Source organism: Schistosoma mansoni (assembly GCF_000237925.1).
Source record: "Schistosoma mansoni, WGS project CABG00000000 data, supercontig 0138, strain Puerto Rico, whole genome shotgun sequence".
Lineage (NCBI taxonomy): Eukaryota > Metazoa > Platyhelminthes > Trematoda > Strigeidida > Schistosomatidae > Schistosoma > Schistosoma mansoni.
Genome location: NW_017386041.1, coordinates 214,181 through 241,635, shown reverse-complemented (window position 1 = coordinate 241,635; position 27,455 = coordinate 214,181). Strand labels below are relative to the sequence as shown.

The 27,455-nt window shown below is 37.6% G+C and overlaps 1 protein-coding gene and 1 non-coding gene across 2 annotated transcripts; one reads left to right on the top strand and one right to left on the bottom strand.

The window, feature by feature from the left end:
* Positions 1-1,268: 1,268 nt before the first annotated feature.
* On the top strand, positions 1,269-27,455 carry Smp_125610 (hypothetical protein; the record flags this gene model as incomplete). The annotated part of the gene is made up of 11 exons (XM_018788520.1): positions 1,269-1,326; positions 4,866-4,986; positions 7,368-7,634; positions 12,259-12,385; positions 13,046-13,166; positions 14,963-15,113; positions 17,446-17,509; positions 18,744-18,841; positions 20,176-20,322; positions 22,613-22,760; positions 27,408-27,455. The coding sequence occupies 11 exons, from the start codon at positions 1,269-1,271 to the stop codon at positions 27,453-27,455; spliced, it is 1,350 nt and encodes a 449-aa protein (XP_018646525.1).
* Positions 27,195-27,266, bottom strand: Smp_tRNA_00494_Pseudo_TTG.1.1. Its single transcript has one exon. It is a non-coding gene (tRNA).

Here is a 27,455-nt window from a genome sequence, read left to right as displayed (position 1 = left end):
ACGCATTAGTCCAAGTTGCCATACCTCGTTAGCACAACAAGATGAACACCGGATTCATAGAAGTAGTTAATTTAGTGCTGGTAATATATAAAAGATAGGTTGTATATAAGAATATAGTACAGGAAGAAAGAAAGAAAGATATGATGCAATTTTAATCTGGTTTAAGGGAAGAGAAAGAGTGTTTACAGCTACAGCGATGTGATCGATTCTGAGCCATGTCACCTAGAGTCTCCAACCATTGGTTACGATAGTCGCGCGGACCCCAATCAAATAGTCTGCATCTACCAACATGGCTCAGACTAGAATCTATATTTCTCCAGTAAGCTGACTTTTTGATTAGGAGTGCGTCCTGTTTGACAAAGAAGCTGAGAAACTACTAAGTCTTCTAAAACTCTTGACTAACAGTACAAACAAGTTTGGGGTAAATTTATCTCAATGTACATTCAAAATGTTGTCATAAGACTTCTCTCCATTTAGCTTGGAAGTCTCATCAAGTCTGGTGAATTATTGTTCAAAGAAATATCTGTAAGGATTCTACTTTTAACCAACATGCATCACTCATAGCATAGACAAGGCGTGCATCTGGCAATCAAAGGACGAATACAATACTCTTCAGTTCACTTACTGTTGTTCTATGTCTATGAACCATCGTTTATGAAAGTGGAGGATGTGTGTAGATGGTAGCGTTTTGATCTGGTTTGAATTAATTTTTAATAGTGTATTTTTAACCGGATGCTCAATAGTAATATGTAAGAATGCTGGGTGGATTGTTGTGGATTCTACCCTCTTACAAATCACTTACATTATGAAATTAGTTGATTGACCCTGGTGATACATGCTAACATAAGCATAACTCTTATCCATGGTCTCCACTAAATAGTTTCTAATTATTGAACAGATAATTTTGTAAAGATGGATAGTGGCTAGCAGTGGAATCCAGGACGCGCGTTTCGTCCTATTTGGGACTCGTCAGTTGGATGTACCTACATCTCAGAGTTGATCTCCACTCTGGGACTCGAACCCAGTACCGTTCGTTTCAAATGCCATCGCGTTATCCATTCAGCTACTGAGCCCTGCTAGCCACTTGCTTGTGCAATGGGGTGAAGTTTAAATTCACTTAGTATTGTTTGTTTCTAATTATTGAATGGATAATTTTGCATTGCATTTGATAGTTATCATAAGATAGGAGAGGAAGTTTGTAGTTTTCTATTCCTTTATTCGTGTTTCCTTTTAAAGTAATTTGTCTCCTTTTCCAGTGATATGACAAAATGTGTGAAACATGGAAGAAGCTTCTTTGGTATACTACACCAAGAAATAATACAAAAAGTATGCAATTATTATATGTTTCATTTGATTTGATTTTATCAACTATGTAGGTCTAGTAATGCTTCTCTTGAGATGGTGGAGAAGATTTGTAGCTCAGGTGGATGATTTTGATGGAGTTTTGTTGTCTGAGCTGGATGGTTTGGTCGTAAAGCATTCATCCTCGTCCTTTTGAACGATATCATCAGCGCAAACTTCGGGTAGAAGTGAAGTGTTCGAATTTCCCCATATGTGGTTCACAGCTTGTCCTGTACACCTCGATGTTGTTGTTGTTCAGAAGGACGATGAAAGCTCCGCGACCAAACCATCCAGCTCATAGAAGAAAACTCCATCAAAATGCTTCTCTTGGTAACATTCTAGATTTCATCACTGATTAATGTCCTGAATATAAGAGGTGAGACCATAAATTATGGCCGAACTAATCAGATTTAGTATGGCGCGTCTTGGATATTAGCGTGAAATTCATTCAACCATTTGGTTAAATATCGTTTTGGCATTTGAGCTTATATCGGTTCGTAATGAAAAACCCGAAATATAATTCCTAACCTTAATCTGAAATCCTTACACTGGCTTAAAACCTTCATTTAGCCCTAGTAACTAGGGGAACATTCTCAGTTACTTTAGAGTCGCTCAAAGATCGATTGATGTTAGACCACCATTGGAAACCTGGAAAAACTGTGTTGGAGCGATCCAGAAAATTGCTCACAATAGACAAGAAAGGCTTAGGGAGCATTAAGAAGCATTTTATCCAATCAGCATTTGACTAGAAGTTTTGCTAGAAACATCACGAAAGTGGAAAGTCACACGTCGAGTTTCTGATTGGCTGATTACTACACTGTTACTATGTTTATTGGTATTCTAGAATTTTCAGGAAAACCCAAGGACTTCTAAAATACTATAAAAACCCTGTATTTTCTGTACAGGAATGGACCTTTGGAGTAAAGTAGTTCTCGTATATTTCACGCCCTTTCTCTCGTGTTCAAGTCGCTGTGTAGATTCAGCTTGTGGTTCACGAGACAAGCTTAGGATCCGAGTATAGCGTTCAATTAGCAAGATTTATCAACTAGACGGCAGTTTCGTCTTAGCACGGGACTCCTCATCAGTGTGCATCTACGATCCCACTCACAAGAATCCAACTCAAGACCCTCGGTGTCGCACGCGAACGCTCAAGCTCTAGACCACGGAGCCGGCATCCAACGATGTTAATGTCTAACCTGAACCAACCCATAAAATTTCAAGACCATCTTCCATTGTGGATAAATACCTGTCTCTACCTGACATGGATTAACTCCACTGGTCATGGCTTCTCACTAGAACTCCGAGAATTCCCTCATGAAGCTATTTTAATGAATGTATTCGTTAACTTGATTTAGCTATTCAGAACTGTATAGTTCGTTTATGTATGTGTATGATCTCAAACTTTGAAATTCTATCTGTAAACTTATTTCATTGAAATTCATATCGTTTATTTCTTCAGGTATATAACTTCTGGAATTTATATAATCAAGTTATAGAGGCAAGAAAAAGTCGAATCATACCTCCAACTCGTGCATATACATTAAATGAACAAAATCATTCGAATGGTGAGTTGTTTATTGTGTCAATATGGGGTTGTGGAGATGATTAAGTATTTGATTGAGATCATGAATCGATGGATGTTAAACTACGATTGATAAACTAGAAACACTGGATGGCCTTTCCATCTTATTGTAGGGCTCCTCGACAGTGTGCATCCACGATCCAACACGCATAAATCAAACCCAGCATCTTCGGTCTCACGCGCGAAGGCTTAACTTGTAGACCACTGAACCGGCCGGCATCCAGTAGTGTTAATGTCAAACCTGAACTAATCCATGGAATTGCGTGACCATTTCTACCTCGTGGTACAGTTTGATGATTTCCGTAGTGTATGTCCTGTCCACTTCCAACGTCTTCTCTTAATCTCCTCTTCAGCTGGAAGCTGGTTTTTTCTGTCCCACAGTAGACTATTGCTGATGATATCCGGCCAACGAACATTGAGTATCCACCAGTAGCTCTTTTAGAGTTACTCCCGGTCCCATGGTAGGGTCAAGGAGGAGGGTTGGACATGGGGTAGAAAAGAAATCCTTACTGAAAAAAACGCTAACCAGAATAAACAAATTAAACCTGAAATTATTCATGCTGACTATATATTTACTTATTATTAAAATAATTATTATCTACTCGAAGTTTGTGCTAATGATGTCGTTCAGAAGAACGATGCAAGCTCCACGACCAAACCAGCACCTACAATAGCCTTGGGAATGAAAAAGCCTGTCTACATCACCTTACCATTTAAAGGTGATTCAAATAATTTTCTATTGAAACAAAGGCTGAAATCAGTCATTAACATGGTGTATTATGCAGAAAAAGTCATAATCGAGGAAAGAACAAGGTTCATGCTTCATCCATAGCCTAAAAGACATGAAAACGATTATGTCACCTCCCACTGTGTTTACCAAATTAAATGTGTGTGTGGTCACACATACATAGGGATGAGCAAACGTGATCCGAAAATTAGGGCGTGTGAACATGTACGAAAATGGTTGCAGAAACAAATAGAAGCAAATGACCCAATAAGAAGAGTAGAGGATAAACATCCATCATCCTCTATAGCCAAACATATAATCGAAACAAGCCATAAGATTGATCTTAACTCGGGTTTTGTGGTGTTGTATAAAAGTGTAAAAGGGGGTATACCAATGTTTATTGAAGCCTTAGCCATACGAAAATTCACTCCCCACCTTTGTGTATTCAAAAACAGTTTGTTCACACCTTAGACACTGGTAATATTACCTTATTATCCAGTGTGATGTGGTTTCAAATATGGAGACAATACGCACAGTATGCACATATGCCAATAAGAGACTGATCAATTGCAGTCTCAAATATGAATGGGAAGATTCAAGTAAACAATACCAAGTGAATTCGAACTTTACCTCATTGTACAAGCAAGTGGCTATTAGGACTCCGTGGCTAAGTGGATAACTCAATGGCGTTTGAAGCGAGCGGTACTGGGTTCGAGTCCCAGAGTGAAGATGAACTCTGCGTGGGGATCAACTGTGAGATGCAGGTGCTACCAGCTTGACGAGTCCCAAATAGGACGAAACGCATGTTCTTTATTCCACTGATAGTCACCATTATCCATCTTTGCTTAGAATGCTTGTGAATTAAGGCAGTGCCGAGATAATCCGCACAGGATACACATATACCAATAAGAGACTGATCAATCGCAGTCCTAAAGATCAATGGAAACATTTAAGTAAACAATAACAAGTAAGTGTTTTCATATTATCTTCTTTACTATCTTTCTTTCCCCTTACCCTCAATTTCTAGCCTATTCGATCTTTTATATAAATGCTATTAACAAGTATATGAAGTGTAATCAGACTGTTCGTAATGGATTGCCCTGATATATCACTACATAGTTCTGATAATCTTCGTCTTCTTATATTACACTATTGAAATTTCCTGAAAGATATTACCATCAATTTTCATTCATTCTACTTTGAATTTTCTATCAGGTGAATCAATTAATGAAATCGACGAAGATGATCTACTTGATGAAGAACCAGAAATACGTGAATTAATGAATAATTTAATTGCTAATGGTTGTGATTTGAAAATTCCTTTAAGTAAAACAAAGTAAGTGTTATACTACACTGATAATGATACACAAGATTCCTATTTAAGAGCCTAAATCAGATACTTGAATAGTCAGTCAGTCAGCTACAACGTAGGACCGGGCATATATACGCATTAGTCCAAGTTGTCATACCTCGTTAGCACAACAAGATGAACACCGGATTCATAGAAGTAGTTAATTTAGTGCTGGTAATATATAAAAGAAAGGTTGTATATAAGGATGGGAAGAAAGATATGAAGCAATTTTGATCTCAAGGTTTAAGGGAAGATAAAGAGTGTATACATCTACGCCATTGTAATCGATTCTGAGCCATGTCACCTAGAGTCTCCAACCATTGGTTACGATAGTCACATGGACCCCAATCAAGTAGTCTGCATCTACCAACATGGCTCAGACTAGAAGTTAGTGACTTTGTGGACTGATGCCACGTTTTGGTTTGGTCGCTCCTCACTCTCCTCCAACCATCCCCAATACTAGTCATCATAGTGCGTCGTGGTAATCGGTATTCAGGCATACCTCACACGTGGCTCAAGCATCTCAGTCGATGAAAATTCACAACCTCATCAACCCGACCGTTGCTGCTACCTTGACGTGGTGGTAGGGCTTGCCTATCGTGATGAACTAATCGAGTTATACTGGCTGGAACAATCGTTCCTCAAGGTCCTATCACGCCTGACAGGTCGGTTGAAGAGCGGTAAGACTAAAAGCAGCAAACCCAAGATCCGAAGGTGAAGTCGTACTGCTGACTGTACAGAGGTGTGACAGCAGTAAGGTGTTTCCTTCAGACAACCAGCATGACAGAGATGCTGTCTTCCCACAAGGAGGGGTGGGGTTAGAAAAGGTCGACCCTAAAAATGCACACCTTGCCTTATCCCACGGATTTCCGTCTCCGGCGGTAAGGTCCCAACAAGTACGGAGCTAACACAAAAATCACCCACATAAAGGTCGTATGCGACCGACCTCAAGAAGTTGTCCCTTGGACACTGCGATCACGCTCTCAGGTCATTAAGACAACTTCTAACCAGATTTCTTTTTCAGGTACCTATAGAAGAACTCTTCCACGGTGTGGGCAACCGACAAGTGATAACTGCCCTCATATCTCTAACAGCACTCAAGATACTTGAATAAGAAGATTGAGAGTGAGACGAAAGCTTTATTCACTTGAAACTAATTGAAAAACATAATGTATACTCATTCCTTTGTAAATTCTTAGAAATTCAGGTCATATTTTTGAATCAGTAATGTGTGTTTCACTCCTTAGGAAAAAGAATCCAAATCTTGATCAATCGGATGATCTTAGGATTTGACCTATGTCTTATAGGTCTGTTATATCAGTATACAACACTGTTTATAGCTTATGATATGAAACTGTCAACTATCACTCGCTAAGAAAAAACGCTAACCAGGAAAAATAATTTAAACCATTATCTAAATATATATACAAGTCAATATTATACTTCTAACATACATCTATACAATTCGTGTTTGTATTTATTTGAAATTAGTATGGGAATTTGTGAAGATTGTAGTCATTTCAGAGTTTGAATCACAAGTCGATCTAAGTTAGATCACCATTGAATACTTGGAAGCACTAGACGGTAATTTCGTTCCGGTAGAATGAGACTCCTCAACAGTGCGCATCCACGATCGCATACATGGGATTCGAACTTAGGACCTTCGGTCACGCGTAAGAACACTTAACCTCTAGACACTGAGCCGTTATCTAACGGAGTTGATGTCTACCTTTGACCAATCCATGAGCATGCACAACGCTTTACCCATTGTCTGAGGTGGATAACTATCTCACACCCAACTCGGATTGGACTCCACTGGTTACGTCTTCTCACTAGAACTGTGGGAAATCTATCTTGAAGCTAGTCACTAGTGAACACATGAAAGCGTATATCATAATCGCAATTGGTTGATATAGTTTTAGAAAATCTTTATTGAATTAATTAATCATGTGTTTCACTCTACACTGCTAGCCACCATCTATCTTTGCTTATAATGCTTGTGAATTAAGACAATATTGAGGTAATCCTCACAAGATGCACTTATGCCAATAAGAGACTAATCAATTTTAGTCTTAAACATCAATGGGAAGGTTCAACTAAACAATACTAAGCGAATTTAAAGTTCACTCCATTGCACGAGCAAGAGACTATAAGGACTCAGTAGCTGAGTGGATAACGTGATGGCGTTTGAAGCGAACGGTACAGGGTTTGAGTCCCAGAGTGAAGATCAACTCTGGGATGCAAGTACATCCAGCTTGACAAGCCCCAAATAGGACGAAACACAAGTCCTGTATTCTACTGTTAGCCACTATTCATCTTTGTCTATAAATCTAACAATATTTTGTTTTTACAAACAATTTTTTTAGAGAATTATCAAGTGAAATTAAACAATCTGAAAATCATCTGACTTCAGCTACTGAACATCGACGTCTTAAACAATATAAACAATGGTATACTGAATCACAAAGACCTTTTACTCCAAGATTTTTCAATATATGCAAACCAGATTTTGGTACAGAGTTACATTCTAGTCAACTATGTGATACCTATAAGTCGATAACTTCGAAAGAAGAAGTCAAAGGGGATAAAAAGGAAAAAGATTATGACGATGATGATGATGGTGATTCAGTTAGGTAAATTAAATTGTATTTTAATTGACTTATTCAGTGATTCAAATTTTTTTTACTACTTTACTTACACCTGTCACCCCCAATGGAGCATAGGCCACCGAGCAGCATTCTTCGACCCACTCAGTTCTGAACCCCCCTTTCTATTTCTATCCAATTGTTGTTCATTCTTCTCATATCTGTATCCATTTGTCGGTGTAATGTGTTCTTTGGTCTTTCTCTCCTCCTTTGGTATTCCGGATTTCAAGTGAGGGCCTGTCTTGTGACGCAATTAGGTGATTTTCTCAACGTGTGTCCTACCCACTTCAAGCGCTTCTTCCTGATTTCTTCCTCCACTGAAATCTGAATTGTTCTCTCCCACAGTACGTTGTTGCTGATAGTATATGGTCAACGGATCCGAAGTGTCTTGCGTAGACAGCTGTTAATAAACACTTGTATCTTCTGGGTGATGACTTTCGTAGATTTCCAAGTTTCCGCCCCATACAGTAGAACTGTCTTGATATTTGCATTGGAAATTCTGACTTTGGTGTTGGTTGACAATTGTTTTGAGTTCCAGATGTTCTTCAATTGTAGATATGTTGCTCTTGCTTTGCCGATCCGCACCTTCACATCTGCATCAGATACACCGTGTTCATCAATGATGCTGCTCAGATATGTAAGAGTTTTTGCATCCTCTAAAACTTCTCCGTCAAAGGTGATTTGATTGATGCATGTTGTGTTTTATCGAAGAGTCTTGCTTTTCCCTTTGTATATGTTGAGACCTACTGCTGCTGAGGCTGCAGCTTCACTGGTCATCTCCTGAATTTGTTGTTGCGTGTGCGATAGGAGAGCCACATCATCCGCGAAGTCTAGATCGTCCAGCTGCATCCTAACTGTCCATTGTATCCCATGCTTTCCCCCAGATGTTTACGTCTTCATAATCCAATCGATCACCAGGAGAAAGAGAAAGGGTAAAAGTAAACAACCTTGCCTGACACCGGTCTTTACTTTGAACGAGTGAGTAATATTGAAAATAGAAATGAATGATTCTAGCAATTATGTTTATCACTCCAAAGATGTTATAATGATTTATATAGTTAACCATTCCTTTAAGAATTGATTGTTTAAAATCAATTTGATAACATTGATCCAATCTTAATGGGTCAGACTCTTCAGTGTCAATCTACGCATTCGGTTTTAATCTACTATAATAGTAATCTTAGTGAATAACTAATGAAAGACTCATTTTATTTGAGTAATTCATTCTCCTTAACAGCAATTTTATTTTTATAGTTGAAAGCATGAGTCAATTGAAGCTAGACCACCATGGAAAGCCTGGAAGCACTGGACGGCCGTTTGGGCCTATTGCCGGACTCTACAAAAACCCCCTTATCATATGCTCACTAGTGACTGGCTCCTTGAGGTATTTCCTGGAGTTCAAGTGAGAAGCAGTAACCAGTGGATTTCAACCAGGTCAGTTGGGAGATATCAACTCACTGAAGACATTGGTGGAATGGTTGCTCAACTTCGTGGATTGGCTGAAGTTAGACATCAACACCGTCGGATGCCAGCCGACTCAGTGGTCTATCGGTTAAGTGCTCGCGAGCGAGACCGATAGGTCATGGGTTCGAATCTGGCGAGGCGAGGCCGTGGATGTGCACTACTGAGGAGTCCCACCTTAGGACGAAACGACCGTCCAGTGCTTCAAAGTTTTCCTTGGTGGTCTAGCTTCAGTTCACTTACGCTTTTAACTATGAAAATACTGAAATATCCACAAAAAACCCCTCCTAATTTTATTCTCATCAAAATAATTTTTCATATAGGGATATTATATTTACACAAATCTGTTGTGTTTTATGGATTATGGAACAAATGTATAATTTAAGTCATCCTGAACTTGATTTCAAATGGAGACCAATATCAGCGTCGTGGAAACTGAGGTGAGAATACTTTTGATTGAATTATCAAGTTGAATTCTAACTTCATTCTGACCTACTTGGATGTTTGATCGAGTTATTTTTCAACTGTATAAATGTTGTAATTAGCCTATTTGTTTAAGAGTTATTTAGTGTGTTAATGTTAGGTCGGCTTACAATAAACTCTATCAGAGCCTCCAGAGAGGCTCATAAAGAGCCCAACCAATCAGCGATTAGTTAGAAGCTATGCTACTAAAATAACGAGGTCCTGATTGGCTGTTTAACATACTGCTACTATGGAATCTCAAGGTCTTTTAATTACTATAAAACCCCTGTTTTTTCTGTACATAATTGAACCTTGTAGTAAAGTGCTTCTCTGATACTCGTGTCTTCTCTCTGGTCTTTCAAGTCGCTGAGTAGTGCTAGCCTGGGGTTATCCGAATAGCTAGGATCCGAATAAAGCGTTCAACCTACGAGCCATAACAGTTAACTTGTGTATGAGTGCCCGTGTTTAATATATGACGTAAAGATGCCGCCAATTAAAGAGGAGTGAATTATCGATCAGGCCGATGATACACACGAAACCGTATGAGCAGTCTAGAGTACTTGTCAGTCCTGCTTTCTGCCCAGCCAAGCCAGTTAAGTCCACAACACCACTAACAGCCTCTGCAATATGAATCATTATTATTGTCAAATATACTGGGTTTATATACCAATCAAACAGATCACATCATACCAGAAAATAGAAAATAATATTTGTACAAGATTTAGCCAAATGTGGCTGTGAATAGGTGGAACAATAATTAATGGACTGGGGATAACTCAGAAATGGTAAATCGTACAGTAATAGTCTATGGGTCAAAATGAAGCTTATAATAAGAGGGACACGAATATGAATAGTTTAGTCACTTAACAATTATACAATAGGAAATATACATATCATATTAGCCCATAAATAGTTCTCAGAGTTAACCTTCGTAATTCACTTAGGGATATAACATTTAGATTGAATTATTATGAATGTTAACTACATTTGCTGATGTTCTACAATAAAAAGAAGATTCAATAAATTCTCTGATGCATATTTAAACTAGGAGAAGATAATTGCGACAGTACAGTCTTAAAAGATCAGTGAGCTACTCAGAATGAATCTGAGACCTATACTCGGATTGAAGATCATGAAGAACATGACATTTAATGGGGTCATTTTGTCAATATTCATACTGTATATAAATTCGCAGTTACATAGAATAAATGAGTTAGTTCCATCAATTTTGTATACCTGAAGCCAACTAAACCAATTATAAGACAAATAGGCTACAAGAAAATGCTCGGATATCATTAGTCGAGAGTTAGCTTGTCAGAAATACTTAAGAAACAGAAGTAACGAAACTACTGTTTCATTGACATCATGAACCGATCAACATTATGCCACCATTGAGAACCTGGAAACATTGAACGGCCGTTTCGTCCCGGCATGGTGCTCCTCACTTGGGAGTCGAACCCAGCACCTCCAGTCTCTCGTGGACACATAACCTCTAGAGCACTGAGCTGATAGAGAACCGTGTTAATGTCTAAATTCAGTCAATTTATGATATTACGTAACCATCTCCCATTGCCTTCGGTGAGTAACTGTCTCGTACTAAACACGGTTGAACTCCACTGATCAAGGCTTTTCACTAAAACTCCGAGAATAATCTCTTAAAGGTAGTCAGTAGTGAACACATGGTAATTATCAATATGAGATTGTGGATATTGTTCAGTGGTCTTGGGGTAAAGAGTTTACGTGAGACCGAAGATCCTTAGCTTGAATCCCATGTATGGAATTGTGTATACTCATTTCTAAAAAGTCTCATACTAAAACGAAACGGCCATCCAGTCCTTCCAGCTTTTTACTGGTGATCTTACACTGATCAGATCATGATTTCAATGAAATTCAACAATTTTCTTAACTCTATACTGTGCAAATTACCGAGCTTTTCGGTTGATCACAATAACAGTTTTAAATATCACTACTTCATATATAACTCCGCCTGTAGCTGGCGAAACTCTGGAAGAGGTGGAAACATTCACGTACCTGGAAAGCATCGTTGATAAACAAGGAGGATTGGATGCAGATGTAAAGGCGAGGATTGTCAAAGCAAGGGCAGCATTTCTACAATTGAAGAGCATATGGAACTCAAAACAACTCCCAACTAATTTCAAAGTCAGAATCTTTAATACGAACGTCAAGACGGTCCTATTGTACGGAGCTGAAACGTGGAGAACTATTACATCCATTGTCAAGAAGGTACAAGTATTTATAAACAGTTGTCTATGCAAAATACTCAACATTCACTGACCAGATATCATCAGCAACAGCCTTCTGTGGGAGAGGACAAATCAACTTCCAGCTGAAGAGGAAATTAGGAAAAGACGTTGGAAGTGGATAGGATATACATTAAGGAAATCACCAAATTGCATCACGAGGCAATCCCTAACTTGGAATCCGGCAGAGAAGCGGAAAAGAGGGAGGCCAAAGAACACATTACGTCGGGAAATAGAAAATGAAAAGGATGAATAACAACTGGAAAGAACTGGAAAGGAAGGCTCAGGCCAGAGTTGGATGGAGAATGCTGGTGAGAGGCCTATGCTCCTCGATGAGGGGTAACAGGCGTAAGTAAATAACTTCATATATAAAGTACTAATTTTTACATAACTTATGATTTTACACTTTTTCTACTTTAATTAACTAGTTCAAATGATCCAACAACAGAAATAAGTGAAGTGTATGATCAACAAAATCAAGCTGATCAAGTCTGGCATGACTTTATTTATGATACAAATTATAAACAAACAAAGACCAAATTTCGTAATCAGCAAGTTAGTTTACATAAGCCTAATAAAGTATATCTTATTATATGTTTTGATTGAGATCATTATCATGGATTGATGTTAGACTACCATTGAAAACTTGGAAACACTGGACGGTTGTTTTGTCCGATTGTGGTACTCCTCAGCAGTGCGCATCCACAGTCCCTCCTCGTGGGATTCAAACCTAGCATCTTCAGTCTCATGCACGAGAGCTTAACCTGCAGACCAGTGGGCCGGCTGGCATCCAGTAGTGTTAATGTCTAACCTGAACCAATCCACGAAATTTTGCGACCATCTTCCATTGTACTGAGGTCTAATAAAATATATCTTATTATATGTTTTGATTGAGATCATGATCATGGATTGATGTTAGACTATGATTGATAACTTGAAAAAATTGGAAGGTCGTTTCGTCCTATTATGGAACTCCTCAGCAGTGCGCATCCACTATCCCGTCCCGAACGCGAACGCTTAACCTGCAGACGACTGAGCTGGCATTCGAGAGTGTTAATGTCTAACCTGAACCAATCCATGAAATTGCGCAACCATCCTTCATTGTACTGAGGTTGCTTCTCAAAATGTTAAGTGTAGATTAAAGGAACAACAATTATATCTTAGATAAATTTTCCTAATGTGATCTTTTTTAATAGATTAATGTTTTATTTTTAGCTTGGTTCAACGAATAGTTTGAATTCTTTACAATCTGGAACATTATCATCTGAACAAAGATGTCCAACACCTTCATCGTCAATTATGAAATCGCAATCAATCAATAAACTAACGAAATTCGGTAAGTAATATAAATTACTTATCTTAATAATAATAATAGATTAATTAAAGGTATTGAGTAATTGTCTTACTTGTCAAGAACTTGTTCACTATAGTCAATGTGAACAGTTTGAAAATTAAACCATTTCATTTATTTTATATATATATATATATATATATATATATATATATATATAGTTGAAATCGTTAGTCAATTGAAGCTAGACCACCATGGAAAATCTGGAAGCATTAAACGGCCGTTTGGGCCTATTGTGGGACTCTACAAAAACCCCCTTATCATATGCTCACTAGTGACTGGATCCATGAGGTATTTCCTGGAGTTCTAATGAGAAGCAGTAGTGGCCAGGGGAGTACAACCAGGTCTGTTGTGAGATATCAACTCAATGAAGACATTGGTGAAATGGTTACTCAACTCCGTGGATTGGTTGAGGTTAGACATTAACACCATTTGATGCCGACTCAATGGTCTAACGGTTAAGTGCTCGCGCTCAAGACTGGTAGGTAGATCGTGGATACGCAATGCTGAGGAGTCCCACAATAGGACGAAACGGCCGTTCAGTGCTTCCAGGTAGATTATTATGTTTTTGATTAAGATCATGAACTAGTTGATGCTAGACCACTATTGAAAATCTGAAAGCATTGGACGGTCGTTTCATCCTATTGTAGGACACCTCAGCAGTGCTCATCCAAAATCCCGCTTGAGGCCATCCGACACTTCCAGGCTTTCAATAGTAGTCTAGCATCAATCGGTTCATGATCTCAATCACAAATATATAAATACTTGGATGTATGGATTCACTAGGTATTGTTTACTTGAATCTTCTCATTGATATTTAGGACTACAACTGATCAGTCTCTTACTGGTATATGTACATACTGTATGTATTGCATCGATAAAGCCTTAATTCATAAGCATTCTAAGCAAAGATAGATAGTGGTTAGCAATGGAATCCAGGACGCGCGTCTCTTCCTATTTGGGACGCGTCAGCTGGATGTACCTGCATCTCAGAGTTGATGTTCACTCTGGGACTTGAACCCAGTGTTGTTCGATTTAAACGCCATCGTGTTATTCACTCAGCTACTGAGTCCTGATAGCCACTTGCTTTTGCAATGGGATGAAGCTTAAATTCAATTAGTATTGTTTATTCAAATCTTCCCATTGATGTTTAGGACTGCAATTGATCAGCCTCTTATTTGCATATTTACATACTGTGTGTATTGCCTCGATATAGCCTTAATTCATAAGCATTCTAAGCAAAAATAGATAGTGTTTAGCAATGGAATCCAGGACGCGCGTTTCGTCCCAATTGAGACTCGTCGGCTGGATGTATCTAGATGTGTGTTCTATATTCTAGTTCTTTTCACTAGTTTAACTAATATTATAGTGAACAAGAACACGAGTGGGAACAATCGAATGTATTAGACACGAAAATTACAATCTGTCTCACTAAAATCTGACAACCATACCGTAAACAGTTAATTTACAAACTATCAATTAATTGTCTCAATCTTGACTATTCCTTCTTCAAATATCAGTCCATAGTCTCCGATTATTATTGTGCATGCATTATCATACCGATTGCGCTTCATTCCTGTTTTTTTCCTTATCGATCTTCTACTGAAATACATTCAATGCTCGACCATCGTTATATACTACTTATATGGAAATAAGTAATCCACACCACAATATCATCTCATAACTTTATATTAAAATTTTGGTTATTTCGATCAGTTTTATGAAACTTCTTCATTCATTAATTTATTCATATTATTGATTATATTTCATTGATTTAATAGATATTAATGAACAATCATTACCTGATCAATTTTCAATAATCAATAAGAATTTTAATCGATCATCAATAATCAATCAATCAGATCTTAATATATCTAATAAAAAATGTGTACAATTTTTAAAAAGTGAAAACACTTTGAAAAAAAATGAAAAGTTTGTTTAAATAATTTTGTGTTTTCGTTTTTTTTTTGTTTTTTTTTGGGAAAAAAATTTTTTTTTTGTTTTTCATGTTCCCCCTTTTTTCATATTAACTCCATGAATAAAGATTGATAAAAAGTGCCATGGTGATATTCTGTCACAGTTGATAACATTCAGATTGATATCATGAATGGAATAATGTTAGATAATCAGTGGAAACCTGGAAGCATTGAATGGTTGTTTCGTCCAAATATAAGGCTCCTCAGCAGTTTGCATCTATGATTCCTCATGTCGAATGATGTGTGGGCGAGAATGACAATGAATGGTTGTCTTGATGAGTCAGACATGTAGATAGTGTGATAGGTGTTATATGTGTTATGTATATTCCCCTATCCTGACTGTTATTGATTGACTGTTTCTTGTGTCGGATTTTGGTGTGGAAATATATTGACGTTATAGTCAGGCTAATCTCGTGTTCTTGATCTGAGTTGTGTTGAAGTCCTTTAGAATAGACGCCGGGAGGGAATCTAGTGTAGATATTCATCTAAGGTAAATTAACGTCCCACATACTTATGAAAAGTGAAAGGACTGTTATAACAAGAAACCCTAGAGTTATAATCAGCATCCTTATCGTTTATAACATCGGATCAATAATTAATCATTATTCGCAAACTAAAATACATTCACACTAAGTTTTTAATGAAATCAATTGATTCAGTCAGTGAAAATAATGTCCCACAATAAGACGAAACGGCCGTCCAGTGTTTCCAGGTTTTCCATGATGGTCTAGCTTCAATTGACTCGTGATTTCAACTATATGAAAATCATGTACTCTGTGAAGAAAATAACAGGTAGTATGGTACGAAACTTAAATTTTTATTTCTTTATCATAGTCTTCATACATTAGGGAGACAATTTGTAAGTTGAGACTACTTTATAGACTAAGATGAATGCGCCTCCTGGATTCCACTGTTAACCACTATTCATCTTTGCTTATAATGCTTGTAAATTAAGGCTACATTGAGGCAATATACACAGTATGCACATATGTCAGTCAGAGACTGATCAATTGTAGTCCTAAACATGAATGGGAGCATTCAAATAAACAATACTAAGTGAATTTAAACTTCACCCCATTGCACAAACAAGTGGCTATCAAGACTCAGTAGCTGAGTGGAAAATGCGATGGCGTTTAAAGCGGACGGTACTGCGTTCGAGTCTCAGAGTGGGGATCAACAAGTCTGAGGTGCAGGTGCATCCAGCTTGACAGGTCCCAAATAGGATGACACACGAGTCCTGTATTTTACTGCTAGTCACTATCCATCTTTGTTTATAATATGAAGACAGTTTTAATAAAAATAGAAAATACTATTAATGAAACATGATGACAGAAAGGGAGATCAGTATTGTATGAAGGTATTTAACACTTAATGACTAAATTATCTAAAGCGTTATGCAAGGAGGACTCAGCTGACAGATGCAGATGAGGGCAGCCAGTGTAGCAGCAGCCTAATATTTGCAAAACGAACAGTCAAGTTTGAGACAATTGACTAGCATTTTGCAAATGAAGTATTTACTATATGGTTCTCAGATTTGAATTAAGATGTTCTGTAATTTTGTGTTCAAATAAATTCAATTGTCCTCATTTGTGTTTTTGTTCACTACAACATGATTAATCAGTGAGAACTCCTAGCTTGGCTTTTAACGTCGTATCCATACAAGTTAAGGAATGTATTTGAACACAATCTTACAGAATTACTTAGTCAAATCTGAGAACCATACAGTAAATAGTTCATTTGCAAAATGTCAATCAAGTGTCACAGACTTCATCGTTCTTTCGTTTCCACACCAATCATTCTCTATTCTCGTTCTCTTTTCTTAGATCTTCTTAACCATTTGCTGCCAGATATTTCACTACTGATTGATGGTACATAGTATTTATATCTATCGACATCATTAGCACATACACATCATAATATTTATCCATATCAGAAGGGGTTTTTGTGGAGATTTCAGTATTTTCATAGTTGAAATCATGAGTTAATTGAAGCTAGATCATCATGGAAAACCTAAAAGCACTAGACGGCTTGTCGGTTAAGTGCTCTAGCGCGAGGCGGGATCGTGGATTCGCACTGCTGAGGAGTCCCACAATAGGACGAAACGGCCGTCCAGTGTTTACAGGTTTTCCATGGTGGTCTAGCTTCAATTGACTCATGACTTCATTTATCCATATATTATGAATTAATCCCCTTTCATTTTTACAAATATTTCTTCAATAAATGATTTTAACAATCCAATCTTTGATCAAATCTACTAGGAATCTTTCTTTTCATTTTAATCTATTTAGTCAATGGATCAATAGTATAAATGATATTCATAAATTGTCAAAAGAAACGCTTAGTGAACTAGTGGTAAGTTGAAGTGAATATACCTATACTGAATTATTTTTCTTCTGGTTAGGTTTTGTTCTAGCGAGTTAGTTTTGTACAGGATGGGATCTCTAACCCGATGCCCAACCCTCCTCCTTTATCTGGGTTTGGGGCCGACAGTAGTCCCAAAGGGGCTCCAGGTGGAGTTAATACCTATACTATTATATGGATGTAATAATTATAAGTTATCATGAATTATGCTTTAAATTAGTATGTATAGGTCTATTGTATCAGTTTATCATAGATTGGTTGATCATTATGATTAGATCTGGCAAAGATCATGTTGACTAACATATTACTTTTTGAAAACCTTCTTTAACTTATGTTGACACAAGATTTGTTTTTTGTCTTTCAATGTAAGCAGAATAAAGGTGGTTAAATTTATGACTGTCATATAAAGCATACAAATAACTTGCTTTCCATAAGAACATGGTGAAGTCTAGTATGCCGTTCTGGAGAACAGTGCTACATCGAAGTACGGCACAAATATCGGGGCTCAATAGCTGTTTTTGCATTGCTTATGCAGAACCATTACCTCATTCATTCTTTCTTTCTTATTGAACCAACAATAATTATGCAATGATTCTTTGTAGCAATCCTAATCATTTGTGAGTATAGGTAGAGTGGTTGATTAGGTCGATCTCCACCACCTGTGTTGCCGCTCACGTTAGTACATGGAACCAGTCCGATGATCTAGGAGGCACGACGAAGACGTGTGAGTCGGGTTGTGCCTCCCAAATAACTTGCTTAATCAACCATTAAAGTTATAACGTGATTAGATAATTGATAATACCTTATAAATTAATCATAGACATGACTCTCTCTATACTCGTAATATAGTTCCATACTATTAGTAATGAAGGAGAACTCGGGTAAGGACAACCGAATGTATTTGGGAACAAAATTACAGAACCATATAGTAAATAGTTAATTTGCAAATTAACAATCCATCGTCTCAAAATTGACTGTTTCTTTTGCAAATATCAGTCCATTATCTCAAATTTCATTGTTCATGCATTTTCATACTAACCGCGTTTCGTTCCCGTTCTTTCCTTATTGATCCTCTACTGAAATACATTCTATGCCTGACCACCGTTATATACTACTTATATGGATATAAGTAACCCACGCCATACTATAAATGATGAATTGTATGGTATAAACATGTTTGAACTGATTATTTGTTTCATGATTATTTTGTAAATTTTTCACTTAGCATCAGATAGAAGTTGAAATGGATAAAGAAACTTTAAAGGAATCAGAACTAAAATTGACAACAAGAGGACAAATCACGTCAAAACCTATTGAGAAAAGGTAGTTTTCTTTATTGTATATACTAAGAAAACATAAAATTTAGGTTCATGAACGTTTTATATAGATACAATTGACATAGAATATCTTGTTTAAACATAAATTGATTCGAAGCAAAAATGGATAGTGGCCAGAAGTCGAATCTAAGACGCACGTTTCGTCCTATTTGAGACTCGTCAGTTGGATGTATCTGCACCTCAGAGTTGATGTTCACTTTGGGACTCGAATCCATCTTTGCTTAGAATGCTTGTGAATTAAGACTATATCGAGGCAATACACACAGTATGTACATATGCCAATAAGAGACTGATCAACTTCAGTCTTAAACATCAATGGGAATATTCAAATGAACATTACCAAATGAAATACGTTGAGTGTTGGTATTTTGAACAACAAGGGGGTGAAAAGCACTTAGTGTAATTGAATACTAAAACAAGAAGGAAAAATGAATAATTGGCCGATTCTCATCGATGCTTTCATATGAAAAACTGAAAAATGTGCTAATTGTTTAATGATTTCATCCAGTTTTAGAGAAGAACATCCTTTAAGAGTAACTGTAGTAAATTGTACTGCATTTTTACTCTGACGTGTTGTAGATAATAGTCATTCAACGTTTTACCAACAAATATACATGAAAACCTGTGAGCACTGAAGGGCCGTTTCGTCCTGTTGTGGGGCTCCTCAGCAGGGGGATCGTGTATGCGCACTACTGAGGAGTCCTACAATAGGACGAAAAGGCCATCCAGTGCTTCCAGGTTTTCCATGGTGGTCTAGCTTCAATTGATTTATGATCTCAACCATTAAAATTACTACAATATCCACAAAACGATTTCAGATATACATGAGTTTTCTATTAAAGTAAACTAACTGAATGGTATGAAAAATGTTTTGCCGTTTACACTTTTAAGTATGGTAATATGGGGAGATTGTAGTAGTTTCACCATCATTGACCATCATTGAAAACCTGGAAGCGTTGGGCGTGACCATTGGAGTGCAATCCGTGTCAGATATGAGACAGTTACTCACCGGAAATAATTGATAAAGGGTTGCGCAATATCATGGATTGATTGAAGATAGATATTAACACCGTTGGATGCCGCCTCAGTGTCTAGAGGTCAGATGTTCACGCACGAGACCTAAGATCCTGAGTTCGACTCCCGCTTGCGAGATCGTGGATGTACACTACTGAGGAGTCCCATACCGAGACAAAATTGCCTCCCTTCGCTCCCAGGTTCTCAATGATGACCTAGCTTATATCAACTTGTGGTTTCAATGGTTGTTATACATCTTTATCTAAATTGAAATTACCGTTATTGAGATTATAATTTCTTTGATAGGCCAGTGAAAAGTCATGTGAATGAAGTTCCTAAAGAATTTTCAAGTCATAAGTTCATGAATTTAGTGAATAATATACGTAAACAATTATCAATAGTGACTGATGAGAATGCCATTAAATTGCAAGATCGTTTGGAATTTATGAAGCAGTAAGTTTTACCAAATGTTTCCTACGTAAACTGTTAGGTTAATTTATATTTAATAGTTGAATTCATGAGTCAGTTAAAGCTAGACCACTTTGGAAAACCTGTAAGCATTAGACGGCCGCTTCGTCCTAGTATGGAACTCCTCGACAGTATGCATCCTCGATCCCTCCCCGCGAGACTTGAACCCAGAACCTATTGGTCTCGCTCGCGAACGCTTAACCTGTAGACCACTGAGCCGGCCGTCATCTAACGGTGTTAATGTCTAACTTCAACCAATCTTTTCTTCATGATTCAAATTACATTACTTATAAAGATTACACAGAGAATAATATTTTCATATATTACTGAATAATCAGTGAATGGTTGTTGGTTAATAAATAAGCGACATTATTGTTCCCCCGTTTTAAATTCTCCAGTGAGTTGATTTGAAAATTAAGGTTTGAATTACCCAAAGTGCCTGATATTTCCACACAATATTCAACAATTCAAACAGGTGTAATATTAAGCAATCAGTGAAGGATATCAATGTTTACCATGGAATAGATCACACTAATTGCAACTTCTTAGCCACGATTAATCCTTACACTCAAAAGTCTGATTGATTGTCTACTTTACCATAGAAGAGTGAATGCAGGCACATCCAGCTGACGACTCTCAAATAAGACGAAACGTGCTTCCTAGATTCCACTTGTAGCCATCATCCATCTCTGCTTATAAAAGTGAATCTTATCTAAATGTCAAAAAAAAAATACCTTGTAACAATGTTGACATAGAGAAAATCAGATCTTCAGTGAAGAATACTTACTTACTTACCTCCTTACTTACGCCTGTTACTCCTCGTGGAGTAGCATAGGCCAACCAACAACATTCACCACCTATCTCTGTCCTGGGAGGTCCTGTCCATTTGTTTCCAGTTGCTATTCATCCTTTTCATGTCTCTTTCCAATTCCCAACGAAGTGTGTTCTTTGGACTTCCTCGTCTCCGTTTCCCTTCACCATTTCAAGTTAGGACTTACCTCGTGATGCAGTTTGGTGATTTCCTTAATGTATGTCCTATCCACCAGCTGGAAGCTGCTTTTTCCTGTCCTACACTAGACTATCGCTGATGGTATCCGGCCAACGGACATTCGGTATTTTATGTAGACAATTGTTTAGAAATACTTTTATCTTTTTGATGATGGTTGTGATTGTTCTTCAAGTTTCAGCTCCGTATAGTAGAACGATACCATACTTATATTACTGATCATCTTCCTTTAAATTCTTAGGAGTGGACCATTTCAACGATAAACGACTTCTTTTCCAAACTTTACATTGATTTTATATTCACTAGTCGGAAAAGAATTAGGTTGATATTAGCCGTAAAACATCATTATCATGTATTGAATCATGGTTTCATCATTTGTGAGCAATAATTTAAACGGTATCTACATCAATAATGTGAGGAAATGAACTTTACCAATAACAGTCTACTAAGTGTTGATAGGCCATTCGATCATAGGTGTCTTCGAAACATTGCTCGTATATCCTGAGGCCACCGGGTGAGTAATGCAGTTGTTAGGAAACGAGTACTAGGTAAGGATGGCAAATCGATAGATGAAGTAGTGAAACTTCATCAGCTGAGATGGCTGGAACACGTGTTACGTATGTCCGACCACCGACTGCCCCCACGTGCAATGTTTTATGGTGTACGAGTAGGTTGGAAGAAAGCTAGTAGCGGCCAGATCAAAACATGGAACAAATCCATGAAGTCACTGACAATTGGACTGAGTCATGTTGGTAGGTGTAGACTACCTGGTTGGGATTCGCGAGATGATAGCAGTCGATGGTTAGAGACCTCGAATGACATGGCTCAAAATCGTTTGCAATAGCGAAGGTGCATCCACTCTTTGTGTTCTGTCAAATTCTAATCTTCTGAATTCTTCATGTCTCTATCTTTTTTCTCTTTCCAAATGTACTTCATTGGATTATACTCCTTGAATAACATCTTCAAACCCTAATCTTTCACATAATGCTTATACTTTTACTACTTCTACCACTATGGGATTTGAATGGACAACTGCATCTCTGTGTAAATGTGGTATGGTAACTCGAACTGATGTACGTACGTACGCATGAAGTTCTATGTCGTGACAGACTGACTGACTGACTTTAGCTTGGCAGATCAAGTTCCCAGATATAAGGTAATACATTCAATGTTCCATAACGCATTCTAGAAATTCACTGTTTATTTTATTCATGCTTCTTAACTGCCTCACCTCATATATTGAACCTTGTTTTTTCTTCCTTTTTATAGAATAAAACCAGAAATATGCTTGGCTAAGTATAATAATATTCCTGTTAATAGTTATACACATGTAGCTATGCAATCTATGCGTAGAATGGCTCTTTATGATAAAGCAACTGGTGAATTGTCCAAAAAATCTAGACAAAAAAATGCAGTAGCTCTATGGTAATTTAAATGATTTATTTTAGATTTACAGGGGTTATTATTATTATAGTTATAGTTATATAATATACCCTTATGGGTCAGGGTATTCTTGCACTGGTTTTCCGGAGAACCAGACACCATCCAGACTTTCAAGCGGCAACCCAAACAGTGCAGCTCAATCCCGCCCTATAGGAGAACCAGACACTATATAGGCTTCAACTCTACAATCCGAACAATACAGCTCAATACTGTGGCGCAACCACTCAGGTACCGAGCACCCTGGTGGACCATTCGCTCCGTTCATATACTCATCCACATCCTGTGTATAAATATTCCGATCAGTGATCGCGTAAATCAATTATGCACAGCATGAACAGGCCAAAGTTGACCCATTCCGCTTACACAACAGTCAAGCTCAATAATGTTAGCAATAGCGATATGCCTTACAATGTTCCAATGACAAAAGCCCTTGAGAACACTGAAAAGCAACCACCAGTATGAATGAAATCGGTTAACCAGCAAACCAACTTTTCACATGAACAGCCAGCAAAACTCGCTAAAGTAGTACCGAACCATCCATAATATCAATGGCGAACCTCCAGTCTCACATAAGACCTTCAGCTCTACATGGCCATAAAGCTTATACTGCATACAACACACATATAGGGTAGTAAGCGAAACAGCTCAGCCTGAAGCGTTAGGGCATAAGAACGCTTAAAACCCATTGTCTGGTGTCGGAATAGTAATACAAGACCACCAAGATCATTTTTATCGCATTTGCGAAATCTCCATTTTTCCGACTTTCCAGACCCTGAGTTAGGGGTGGTATCCCTAGGAGTTATTATTATTAATCATTAATTGATATCTGTCAGTAGGATACATGCTGAAGATCTAGACAGAGGGTGGGAGGATGGGAGAGATAAAGAACAATGAAGCATAGTCATGGCTTTAAATAGGTTAACTATAATAAGTTTTTCTATATTGGTTTCTAACACTTCAGTGATTCCAAATAAGATGATTCGATTCATCTATTTACACCGTTATTTACATTTTAATTTCATGCCTGCCTTATTAAACTTCACATATTGCCTTTAATATATACATGTAAGATATATGCAAAATACAAGTGTATAGGATAAGATGGTGGTTGGAGGTGGTCAACAAGTGTATAGAATCACATCGCCTGACTCGATATTTTCTTCTGGCTAGCTTTCCTGATTGAATAATTTGAAATCGTATTCCTTACATGATTATAAGATAAAAATTAAACGTAGAGAAGAGAAAAGGACTAATATTACAGATCAGAAGGGGTTTTGTGGAGATTTCAGTATTTTCATAGTTGAAATCAGGAGTCAATTGAAACTAGACCACCATGGAAAACTTGGAAGCACTGGACGGACGTTTGGTCCTATTATGGGACTCTTCATCAGTGCGCATCCACGATCCCGCACCCGCTAGATTCGAACCCAGAACCTACCAGTCTCGCACCAGAGCACTTAAGCGATAAACCACCGTAATGGGACGAGACAGCCGTCCAGTGCTTCCAGGTTTTCCATGGTGGTCTAGCTTTAATTGACTCATGATTTGGACTGATATTACGTTATTCTTTGTGTGTTGCGAAGTTCTACCAATCAAAATAAGAATAAACATTATTGTTTATTTGATTATAGGACTCTCAGCAGTGCACATCCACGATCCTGCACGCCGGATCTTCAGTCGAGACTCTTTAACTTCTATTCGCTGGCATAGAATATATTTCGTTATATTTATGCTCTTTTTACACAACTACTACTGAGAACCACCTCCAGACCCTACCTCATTACTTTATAACATCAAATTATACCCGCGAGATACCAGCTATAGTTCATGGAGGTCAATAATGAAACCTTTTGTGATAGCAATTCGTAGCAATTAGTAACTCTCTATGGGGTTTAAATTAACAACGGCGAGACTATAGTTTATGGATGAACCAATCAGGTATAAGAAAATAGGTCTCGGATTTTGGCGCGAAATTCACTTCATCCATTTGGCTAAATAGAGTTTTGGCATTATAGATAATGTCAGTTTGTGATGAAAATCATAAATCTAATTCCCAATCTTAACCATTAACTGTACATCATAGTTTGAAATCCTCACACTGGGTTATAACCCTTATTTAGTCCTAGTTATTAGGTGGAACTCTAAACAACTGTCAACTAATTTCAAAGTCAGAATCTTCGATGCGAACGTCAAGACAGTCCTACTGTACGGAGCTGAAACTATGAGAACTACTACATCCATCTTCAAGAAGGTACAAGTATTTATAGATACTTATCTTAGCAAAATACTCAACATTCACTGGCCCAATACTATCAACAACAGAGTTTTATGGGAGAGGACAAATCAACTTCCAGCTGAAGAGGAAATTAGGAAAAGACGTTGAAAGTGGACTGGATATACATTAAGGAAATCACCAAACTGCATCACGAGGCAAGCGCTAACTTGGGATTCTGGAGGGAAGCGGAGAAGAGAAAGGCCAAAGAACACATTACGTCGGCAAATAGAGACAGATATGAAAAGGATGAATAATAACTGAAAAGAACTGGAAAGGATTTCCCAGGACAGAGTTGGATGGAGAATGCTGGTGGGCTACCTATGCTCTTCGACTAGGGGTAACAGGCGTAAGCGTAAAAGTATAATAGAGTCAACAAAGCACCTATGATACTTGAATATAATTTAAATTAGTTTAAGTAAGTTGATAGGACCACTGTAGAACTTTCATCAACGTCTGTCAGCCCTAAGAACATATCTCGCTGACGAAAACTGAAGTTAACATATGCCAACAGCCTTAAATTTTTTTAGATTCTACTTATTTACTTACTATTTATTTATTTGAACACAAATATTGGTACAAAGGGCCACTGAATACATATGCACCACACAAGTCACTCCATTTATGTATGGGCTGTGATACTGCCCGAATGCCCAGACCGAAACAGATGGTTTTCTTGAAGGCTCATACCCGGAGCCTTTGACCTAAAGGTCTGATCCACAAGACAGTGGAGCAACGTCAGGAGTTGCAATCCCATTGTAGCTGGTGACCAATAATAGGTTCATACGCCATTTGTTCCTTCAGAATCTTTGAGCCCATGTACACCATCCGTTTGGAATCAGGGTTTACCAACTCCTCTAGGTAGATCCTCCATATCCACCAACCCGGTTGAAACGCCGGACATTCGTTTTTCATCCTCTCAATTTCGTAAACAACACCGGTGCCACGAGAAGACAGTGGATTCCACTTACTTGTAAAAGTAATAGTAACAAAAAACACCTGATAAACATTGGTTAACTTCAATCGAGATTAGAGGTTTTTCATTATCTCTTTAAACATTTCACAGAATATTTATCATACATTACTGTGCTACAACCTTCATTAATCTCTATTTTATTAAGAAGTGAAATGACTTGATTCACTATTTCACTCATTTGAGAAGTATTGCCAGTTTCAATAACTGGGATCCAACTAATCTACATCATTTATGGTATACATGTGATACTCAATCATATTTCGAAGTTGTTTTATAGGGACATGTTACGTATGCCCAACCACCGACTGCCCCCACGTGCAATGTTTTATGGTGTACGAGTAGGTTGGAAGAAAGCTAGGGGCGGCCAGACCAAAACATAGCACAAATGTATGAAGTCATTGACAAGTGGACTGAGACACGTTGGTAGGTGTAGACTACCTAGTTGGGATCCGCGAGATGATAGCAATCGATGGTTAGAGACCTTGAATGACATGGTTCAAAATCGTTTGCAATGGCGAAGGTGCATCCACTCTTTGTGTTCTGCCAAATTTTAATCTTCTGAATTCTTCATGTTCCTATCTTTTTTCTCTTTCCAAATTTATTTCACTGGATTATACTCCTAGAATAACATCTTCAAACCCTAATCTTTCACATAATGCTTATACTCTTACTACTTCTACCACTATGGGATTTGAATGGACAACTGCATCTCTGTGTAAATGTGGTATGGTAACTCGAACTGATGTACGTACGTACGTATGAAGTTCTACGTTGTGAAAGACTGACTGACTGAATGTGTCTTTTGGATGTGATCATTTACGACATATGCTTCAATGAATTTAGTTGGCAGTACTATCAGTATGTAATAATCCGATATACAGGCCACGAAGTGACTAACTATTGCTTTATATTATGTACTAGGTTTTAGACTTTCTATCTCCAATATCTTTTCAATTAGATTTTGTTAGAAAGTATAGCACCTTTAAATCATACACTACTGTTCTAGATTTTGCTATTATAACCGTTTATCTGTCTAAAATAGTCTAATATTTCTTATATTTATAAGCATAGATGGATAGTGGTAAGCAGTGGAATCCAGGATGCGCGTTTCGTCCTATTTGGGATTCGTAAAGCTGAATGTACTTGCATCTCAAAGTTGATGTTCACTCTGTGACTCGAACTCAGTACCTCCCGCTTCAAACGCTATCGCTTTATCCACTCAGCTAATGAGTCTTGATAGCCACTTGCTTGTGCAATGGGGTGACGTTTGAATTCACTTAGTACTGTTTGTTAATTAAATCAATCGATTATTTGTAGTGATCTCTTTGTATACTGCGTAATTCTTTTTTTTCATTTTCTTGTTCTTTGTATAGACCTATCCAAAAATCAAGGAACTTATCACCCATAATATGGAAGATTGA